The 10,578-nt window shown below is 36.1% G+C and overlaps 1 protein-coding gene across 1 annotated transcript in view; it reads left to right on the top strand.

Annotated features, from left to right (window-relative positions):
• LOC107659050 (cAMP-specific 3',5'-cyclic phosphodiesterase 4B-like) overlaps nt 1–10,578 on the top strand; it is a 187,946-nt gene that overhangs the window by 25,827 nt on the left and 151,541 nt on the right. Inside the window, exon 2 of the mRNA XM_016447850.1 lies at nt 5,206–5,301. Within this exon, the coding sequence (XP_016303336.1) occupies nt 5,260–5,301 (42 nt within the window). The 5' untranslated portion in view covers nt 5,206–5,259. The remainder of the gene's footprint in view (nt 1–5,205; nt 5,302–10,578) is intronic.

The raw sequence follows: 10,578 nt of genomic DNA, 5'->3' as shown, positions 1-10,578 counted from the left end.
TTTATCATACTAGATACATTTGAAAGTTCTGTTATAATGCTACTCTGTGTGGTCGTCACCTGTCTAATAAAATGCATAACATATTAAAGGGTGTCTTTGGTGTTTCCATGTTTTCTACAAAACAAAACCGGAAATCGAGGGGTTATGACGTCATTGGCAGGCGACAGAATGACACTATGGACACGGTCTGTGGCACTAGGTAAAATTGCTTATTTCTCTGGATTTAAACATTCTTCGAAACATTTGGGATAATGTAAGTACACAAGTCAGCAAAATATATAACACTGTTCTAGTGGTTTTTGGATATTTTAATAAAAAAATCTTACATATTGTGCCTTTAAGTCCAAATGCTTTAACCCTCATCTGGTCTGGGAAGTATATTTAGGTTTCCTCAATGAACTTTCACACAATGATTGGCCAACTGTTGGTGACTCAGAAAACTGCAGTTTAGAAATAGCTACAGCTTAGCAGTGTCCCTAAAACAAATATTTCATGCAAAGAACATCCTGCTGTCATTTTATGGTTTTAATTTTATTGTTGTAACTCTACAAAGCTACAAATTGAACATAGTATAAATGTCAAACTCACTTCCAAGATCAAGATTATTGGAGCAATGAAGGAAAGTCTAGATTACTGAAAAGATGTATATATGTATATAAGGAGTTTTGCTAATACATATTTTAATTAATAATTCCTGCTTAAAACTGCCATGAATGCATATTTAAAAAGTGGTGTGTGTGGATTACTTTACTCTATGGTTCAAAAGAGATAGAAAGAGCAGTGAAGTTTATTCATTTTTATTTACTTTTTTTTAAAATCTAAAACAGATAGATAATAGAAAATAATAAAACCTGTATTGGCATTTTAGTACAGTACATACAAAAAAAACTCTACTTTATCATTGAATCATATATTGGTAATACACTTTTTTTTAATATACAGTAAATGATAGAATAGAAAAGAAATTCTGCATCACTTAAAGCCTTTATGTATAATGCACTATAAAGGGCTATTAAAAGGTAAAATGCATTATAATTATTTATAATGTGCGTTGTAATACATAATATATTGTCGTAAATAATTAGAACCGAATTTAAAATGCATAGTGTAACGAATTGATAAGTGTTATAATGTATTAACTGTGGTTACAATTATTTATGAGGTTGTACAATGCATTATGCATTACAAGGCATAATTAATGCATTAAAACTACTTTTATAATGCATTATACATTAAGGCTTTAAGTAAAGTGTTACCAGAACTTCTTTTAGCAGAATGCAAAAACATTATTTTTCTTCAAAATATTTTATATTGTTTATATATGGATAATAATGGTGAAAATCAATACTTTGTCTCATAGAAACAGTTTTGTTCAGTTGTTGCTGGTTCTGCTTTATTCAAACGGACTGTAACTAATTGTGTTTAACCACTGAAACATTCTGTCTCAGAGTATGTACGTTTGCTTGAAGGGGCATTATACATGCTGCCTGTCGTATGTCAATACATCTGGCAAAAGAAGAGCTTTAGTCAGTAATTATTTTCAGGATGTCAGAGCCTTTCACAGAAGAACGGCAAAAAGACAGCAGTTGGACCAGATTGTGCTGTTGCTCAAAGGACGCATCAAATATTATAACCCTTTCATGTGATTGTCTAATGAGAATAGACTCGTCAGTGCATGTAAGGCTGTTTTAAAGCTAAATTGTTGTTGGAAAGTGAGCAAAGCAAGCGAAGAGCGAAACAACGAACTTGACCTATATGTTGAAGAAAAACCAAGTCTTATTTCAAAATCCATTCAATGAAGTGCTTTTTACAATACTTGTTATTCTAAAGCAGCTTTACAAAAAACGAAGAAGATGAAGAAATATATACAGCCACATAATATTATTGATAATATTAACTAGTTTATTGCTTAACTGAATATAAATACAAAGACAATACAATCAGAATCCACGCAAAATGCAAATATTGGTATAATAAACCAGATAACAAACTAGTGTGAAATTGAGCTTAAGGTCTATGTGAGAACATAAAGAAAAACAGGATTTGAGATCTACATATGCTGACATATTTATTCTGCATCTGTACAAGACTTTGTAATTAGTAGGGGGGCGTATATTGATTTAATGGGAATGGTAAATTAGCTGGCAGTGACTCACCTCCATTTCTTTTGTGGGCTGGTGATTGTGCAGATTGCAGCAGCTACAGTATTACATTAGAACACATTTATCATTAATTTACTCTTTGAATGGGGAGAGGTGAATAGGTAAATAGGTAATTGTGCCATCAGACTGTGGAGTATCTGTTAAGCTGATGTTTTTCCTAATGCTGCAGTGCATGTGCATCCATTCTTTAAATGGATATGCGAGGTTTATCAAACTCCTGGGCCTTTAATTCCAAGAGTTTCTGATAATAGTCTAGTTGAAAGTGCAGACCACTTTGAACCTCTAAGCTCAAAGGGTGATGATATTTTTTTTTACAGCTTTATCTTTAAGCTTTAACTTCTTGACAATATTGATGTCTTGGCGGAATAGATCTGCTACGCTGCGGCTGCTGCGGCAGAGCAAGTACCGAGACTTGCTACAGCCAATACATCCACAACATGCTGCTGTGAGCATGTAAGAAATATTGCTTCTGCGCATTTATGAAATAACCCCAATATATAACATACATAAAATTACCTTGTAGCTGATCTACAGGTGGAGCTGGGGAAGGTGGATGGTTTATGAAGAGTGCTGCAACTGTTAAAGCAAGAACTAGCCAAATATTTGAATGTTAAGCAGCAAGCTCATTGGCTGCTGATATGAAAAGAAACCAATCAGCTGTGGCATGTGAATAATGATGTCATTATGTCAGACTGAGTTAGAACCAATCAGACTTCACCATCTAGAGTTTCATGACAGAACTTTGGCTTTTATTTGTCATAAAAATGTGACTTCATATGTCACAATTGCAATTTTATATATATTATATATATAAAATATATATATATTTTTATATTGTTTTATATCTCTCAGTTACCGGTTTTATTTTGTACTAAAAAATGTGTTTCCGTAGTTGTGTGAAGTATTTTTTTGTACTGAACAAATCAAATGGCAAGACATTCACAGATTTCAGAAACACAATGAAATGTTGATATCAAGTGATTGGTAGTTGAAAATGAACATTTCCACATTGAAAGCCACCTAAAATAATTTAATTCTCAAATAATGCTTTTTGTGGCTCACTGGTCAAAAAAATTTAAATTCCCCCTTGTAAGTGTCTAAGGATGAGTGACTCATATAAAAGACACACATGCCGCTAGACACCTTTACACGCTACATGAATTCAGTGACAGTGGCAATATTTAAAGCAAGCTCTTACCTACCATTAGACTCGACAGGCCATCTAACTCCTTCTCTGGTTAATGTCAGTATGGCCAGGATGCTGAGAGCACACTGAACAGACAGGGTAAGAAAGCAGAGGTCAAATCAATAGAAAGTGGTTATGGAGTCATGTTTTTCAGGCTTTCAGCTGTTGAGAGACAGCTGCCAAATTCCCAATTCCCCACGGCCTGGACTGTCCGTTGCATTCAGTGGCTTTGGATTGAGCTAGGCACAGAAGTGGCTGACAGATTGACAAGAGAACACAACCTTAAAGAGATACTGAAGAGAAAACCTTGGCAGTGGCTGCAGACAGATGCTTCAAGACGACTAAATAAAAAACATGTTCAGCAAAGTTCATTAATGTTTACTTAGGGGGAAATAAAACACTTCTTACGACACTAGATAGAATATGCCAATAGAATAAAAAATTATTGACAAGAAGACCTTGGAAAAGAGAGAGGAATGAGACTGGCACATGATGACAGGCCTGAGTTGAGCCGACTGTAAACTACTGTAGAGATTGTGCAGAAAAAACATGTATTTCTTTTCTACATCTGATGCATTCTGACCTGTAGATATGCTTCATTCAGACAGTGTTCTTGCTTGTTTTTTTTCTTCCATAGAATGTTCCTTAAATTGAATTTTCAAAAGTGTTTGGTGTCTTTAAAGTTGAGCAGCTCCAATTTACAGCAACAGCACATTGTCAATGTATTATTTTCCTGCTGGTTAATGTTGCTTTTTGAAAATCACATTCAAACTGGTTTGCAATATTTCATTCATTCAGAGTCACATATTTGCTCAGCTATAAAAACCAGCCCATCTGTATAATAATTCTCATTCAGTACACGGTCATAGAAGAGCAGGATCCTCTAAATGACCCTTCTCTTGCACTGTTTACAGAATGACCCACCCAGAAAATCTCAACTATAGACTTATGTAAATAGCATAATTCAAGCAGTAAAAATTGCTTGAAAATTATTAAGATGTGGGATGGAATCAATTATGATATTGCAAAGTATATATATCTATCATTTTTTGTTTGAAAGAAACACAACATAACATGCATTTAACTTAAGACAATCAAAATCAGGGTAACATCTTTTCACTACAATTACATTACAATAACATTAGTGTAAAAAACTATTTTTCTTATTATTTTCATTTTGGCAGTAATAAATGACCCAGCAGCAATGATTTACAATATTTCTGGTTAATTTCTGTAGAACTGATAACATTTTTCAAGCATTCACATCATTCAAAGACTTGCATTAGACAAGTGCAAAATGGTGCATGGCAACAGTTGCTAAGGTGGGATTGGTTACTAACAATTTTAGGGTGTGGCTTAACAAAGGGTATTTTTGCAGTTTCGTTTGGCACCATTAGTGGCCCAGAAATTACACACTTCACCCTTATGTACAGCTTTTTAAATAAATAATATTGACCCATGTGGTTTTGGAGTGTAAATCCCTGCTGGTTGAATTTTACAGAAGTGAATCATACACAAGGGATGTAAAAATGCTTCCATAACAGTCTCTGTACAAGGATATCTTAACATCACTTTTGCAAGTCAGTTTAGACAGGCTGGAAAAAATATTGAGCGCAAAAGCTGATAAAGAGGTGGCTGTGAGGGTTTAAGAGATGCTTGTCACTGTCAGACTGCAGACAAACTGTGCTGCTCTCTTTATCACTCTCACTGAAGAATAGCGAAATACTCTCCATCTTAACATTACACTGAGGCATCTCTCTCACGAGCAAGCAAGGTCAGATGTCTTTTCTTTCTTCTGTTCTTTCTGTCTTTGCTGCGAGAGTTGATTGTGTGGGTTTGTGTTGATGCTTTGTGCAGGAGTGTCAGCGGAGCAGGCCTGTGCAAGACAGGGAGAGGAAAACTTCACAGAAGATGAGGAAAAGCCGGAGTGTTCTGACTGTGTCACCTAATGAGGTGAGTACTATCGATACAGAATCATGTATTTCCAAAAATATAAACAAGTGTTGTACACATACATTTGGGTGTTAGTGTTGGGACAAACAGATGGAAGATCATTGATATACAATGTAAAAAGCATTGAACCCAGAATAGATCCTTGGGGACACCTGTGGATATACTTAAGGGAGCTGATTTATAATGCTATATTCTGACATACTGTGTGATTGGCCGTGCACTGCACCAGGAAGGCTGATATTTAGTCCACTTGTATGACTTGTATCACTCTGCTTGTCTGTGTTTGCGTGTTTTAGAAAACTGTCAGTCTTTGCATTGATGTTGGGGATTTTTCAGTTACCCTTTATTAAGGTTACATCGTTACACCTCTAGGTGGCAACAAGTAACTGTCTTTATGAGTAGATTTAAAGGGGTCATATGATGTTGCTAAAAATAACATTATTTTGTGTATTTGGTGTAATGAAATGTGTTTATGCGGTTTAAGGTTCAAAAAACATTATTTTCCACATACTGTACATTATTGTTTCTCCTCTATGCCCCGCCTTTCTGAAACGCGTCGATTTTTACAAAGCTCATCGGTCTGAAAAGCGAGGTGTGCTCTGATTCGCCAGCTATCCAGTGCGTTGTGATTGGCCGAATACCTCAAGCGTGTGACAGAAATGTTACGTCCCTTACCATACTGTGATGCCCTGTCCGGCCGGAGTGACGAGACGAAAACATTAAAACCCATTATAAATGAGGCATTCGTTGCATCCAGTGGGGACATAATTACGGATTATAATGACATAACGCGCCACGTAAACATAAAACCATGTCTGCATTTGTGGTCGGAGAAATGACAAACAACAAGCGCTACTCTACACTGCTCAAAACTCACGTTTGAATCGTCAGTGGCAAATTCTTTAATATAAAAAATGTACTTACAGTCTGTGAGTCAGAACAGCTGGCATTGTAGTCATTGTAGCATTGTAGTAAATACAACTTAACCACTGATTTCTAGTCGTGTACAAAAGGAGCCCCTACCAAGTATTGAGTACATGTACAGTAAATGAACATACTTTCCAGAAGGCCAACAATTCACTAAAAAGTTGTCCACAGCGCGAAGTTGATGTATTTCCTCAGCAACCAGCACGGATCAGCTCTAGGCATGATGAAGCGGATATCGTCCTCTTTTGGAAGGCCAAACAAAGTAGTTTTGCTTTCACAACGAAACACACAGCGTCTTCACGACATGGCAGCAGCAACAATACTACAGCGAGAATAAAAGTTACGCCTTCTTTCTTTGCGTGAACATTTGGGCAGCGTTATGCAAATCTTCCCACATCGTGTTGTAGACATGTGGGGGAGTGTTAGAACGAGCCGTTTTAGGTAGGCGTGGTTGACTCTTAACTTTTATAAAGAATATCTCTTTGGATTTGAGACTTTAGTCTTTGCAACTTTACAGATCTTCTTTATGCACCAAGAGCTTGTATCACTTAAAAGAGAAAGGAAAAATTGAAATCGCATCATATGACCCCTTTAATAACTATACTACTCTTAATATCTATACTACAAAAAGGCACAGAATATTGCCTAACTACACAAATTGGGACGAACCTAATGAGTCAATCATTGAACCGGCTCATTCCAAACATTCATTCAGGAGCAAAGCATATGACTGTCATTATGGGTGAGTCACTGAATCAACTAGTCAATTCAGGAACTCCATCTCTTAAAATATGATGGTTATTGCCTAAAATGGCTTTATAATGGTTGTTACAAGCATATGTGAAGACAAGGACGTCAAAAAGTGGATATATATCCCTGAGGTAGGGAAGAAAATGACGTGGGAAGGAATGGGGAAACTTAAAAAGGAATGTAGAGGAGATGGAGAGGTGCAGAGAAATTGTCCCTAGATAAGAGCTGAGTCAGTGATCAAACCATACAAAGTGTTCCTTGACAATCAGACTGTAGGAAGATGTGTGTCTGTAAAGATAAATAGTGAATATATACTGCATTTTCTTCATGTCTCTTACTCATCCCCTCACTTGTTCAACACTCTTTTTTGACTGTGCAGATCCCTTTATGATCTCTGGCTTCCTCTTGGTTTGCATGCTGCCTGATTTCCTGTATGTGTCTTGTAGTGTTTTTAACAGCTTTTTTCTTTGTGGTCTTTTGTGTCGTGTCAGTTGACCTTGCAAAACACTATCCTTATTACAAAGGAAGTAACCAAATATTCAAGATTAACCAAATGTAAATGTTTAATAACCATCATTTTACATCACATAGAAACCACTATTTACTATAATAAAATATTAGAACTATATGGCCCTTATTATTACTAACCTTGAGCTAACAAACATATACATCTTACAAAGGAGTACAAAGGTAACCAAAGTAACCAAAGGTCTCTTTTTGACATGAAGATTAAAAATTTTAGTAGGACGTTTGTCTTTTGCAGGAGACTTTTCAAGGAAATTATGACATTAGTCTTCTTACTCTCGCATGCACACAAAGACAAATGTGTACTGTCATCACACATTAAAGATATTGTGCACTTCATTGTCACTTTTTGTTGTTGTTGATTTGTAGCAGAGATTAAAATGAAAATTTCATAAGTTCATGTTTTTTTATTTTTGATTAATTACTACTAACCTAGCTAGAGTAAAATTGTGCAAATACTAGCAATATGTAACAATGTGATGTAAGGCCTGAATATATCAGAAACTCAGATTTTGAAACATTTTTGATTGATGTCACTCCTTTACATCACAACTATTAACTGTTGGCCAGCGTTTTTTCCACCTCTCATTTGTATAACATTGAACGTTTTTAAACTTTTTGACACTTTCCTTGCTTTCTGTGCTCCTTTGTCTATCTCAAAATTCCTGTGCAAGTCCATTCACTCCATCCCAGTAGATATAGCACATACTTTTTCTATCAGCACATGGTAAGTGTAAAGCTGATCCTTTATCAGCACTCTGATGTAACTCTCCACCTGAACGTTCTTCAGTCTATTTTCTATGATGAGATTGTTCTTTAAATGTGCTGCAGTCTGGTCTGTGGCCTTGAACCCATTACATTGAGCTCAAAATATTTTTGAATTTATATTGCAGAGAATTCTGGTTTTGGAGTATTTGTTCTGGTTTTGGAGTGAGTAAACATATGCTTTGATCCAAAACCTAGTGATTTTCCTATTTGGGTTGCATTTTAAGGCATCGTGGATGCAAATGCTGATCTAATATCTAAGTATTTTAATTATGCTGCCACCTAAAATACCCAGTTTTCCAAATTCTAAGGCAGCGTGGTATATGTCCTTTATAGAAAATGCAATCCTACTGTATGAATCATTGAGATAAGTTCAGTGGAAAAAATAAATCCAAAATGGCAGTTAAGGCAAAAGAAATCTTTAGAAATAAACACATTTATAATAGTAGTGATGGGAAACGTCTAATTAATTAAACCGAGTCTCAACAGTGATTGATTTAAAGCATTGTACTGTAAATGCATTGAGAATAGGTTAGGGTTAGGATGCATAGGGATAAATGCATCATCAAAGTGTGATCTAATATATCATGAAATATCATTAAAGATGTTAAATAACTTAAACTTAAAGGAACGTAAAGAAAAGTCCTCTCAACATTTAATAACCTAAAAGATTAAACTGAATCGAGATCAGTTTACGTTTCGAAATATGATGTAAGCCTCGTTTTCTGAAATCACATGACCTGGTCAGTTTGTCACACTTTTTGTGTGCAAAGAAAACAAAAATAACTTCTCTTCTCTTCCGTGTCAGTCGACACGCGTTCACAAGAGTATCATGTCAAAGTCTGACATAGAAAAGAAGAAATGTTGAATAAAGTTGTTATATTTGTTTTCTTTGCGCACAAAAATATTCTTGTAGCTTCATAAAATTACCATTGAACCACTGATGTCACATGGACTATTTTATCGATGTCCTTTCTATCGATTTTTTCGGGGCCTTAAACGTGGTAGTTGCATTGTTGTCTTACGGGTTTGGAACGACATGAGGGTGAGTAATTAATGACAGAATTTATATCTTTAGGTGAACTATTAATTTAATGCGATTCCCACTGACTGACGCACACCCGAAAACATTTTGCAAATTTCCAGCGCAAAATATAAACATTTTAATAGCAAAAATCATGAAATCCTGATGGGACTGGCTAATATTTTGAAGCAGTATACATATCACCTAGTTTAGTCTACAGTTAGTTATTTTACCCAATATTTGTATGTGTATTTTATGCTTATTAGACTATCACTCCCATGTGGCATGCTATTTGTGTTGTTCAAGGATTGCTGCCTATGTAGAGCGTTCCAAATTAGTCACTTATGAGGTACAGTTAGGATGCTGCCAGATAGAACTGCCTATTATGTATTGTGTGTGGTGTTGTATTCCTGGTTTCCTGCTCACCCAGTCAACAATTTGATCTCACAACGATGTCACCACGAGCTCACACGATTCTCATGGTGTGGTCACAATGTGTGTGTAATCATGCATCCATGCTTCCACAAAACATGCTTGTATAGTTACTGAAATTTGATCCTGAGGTAGTAATGTAGTCTAGTAATGATCTGATTTGGGAAGTATAACAAATCATAAATACTGATATGCAACCTAAAGCCAGGGACACACTTAACGACTAACTGAATCATACTAAGACTGAACTGAAAACACTTATGATTTTAAATGCTGATTGTAAACACCAACTGAACGCAAATGGCTCTGACACATTTGGGTGTGATCAGTTTTAAGTATCAAATTACAATATACATTCATAACCAGCCTTACAGTTGTGTAGTGTGTTCCTGGCTTAACTAATTAACTTAACTAATCTCAGCTGGCAAGATGGCTGGCTCACATGTACCTGGCAGAAAATTAAACAAATATCTCCGTCCTTGGTCACTATTTCCATATGTTACTATATTTTTAACATTATACTCTACTGTACCTATTTAATGAGAGATTAAGCTCTCTAATCCATAAGTGATTATACTTTTTTATTTTTTGCTTTATTCCTTCCACTCCCACCTTTCTAAGTTCCTTGAAAAGGCGTACAGGCGAAGCCTCGGCCACGCTTGTACCATGGCATCCAGCCCCAGCGGAGCTGGATGAGTCAGAGAGCACCAGAGGGGACATTGCGATGTCGTCTGAGTCGCAAACAAGTCCACCTGGCCAAAAACTCTCCATATCTGCTCCATCACCTCGGGGTGAAGCCTCCATTCCCCGGGCCTCGGCCCCTGCCTCGACAGGATGTCTGCTCCCATATTGAG

The sequence above is a fragment of the Sinocyclocheilus anshuiensis genome, unplaced genomic scaffold (assembly GCF_001515605.1).
Source record: "Sinocyclocheilus anshuiensis isolate Anshui unplaced genomic scaffold, SAMN03320099.WGS_v1.1 scaffold311, whole genome shotgun sequence".
Lineage (NCBI taxonomy): Eukaryota > Metazoa > Chordata > Actinopteri > Cypriniformes > Cyprinidae > Sinocyclocheilus > Sinocyclocheilus anshuiensis.
Note: the sequence above shows the minus strand (reverse complement) of the source record. Positions and strands in the feature narration are given on the sequence as shown.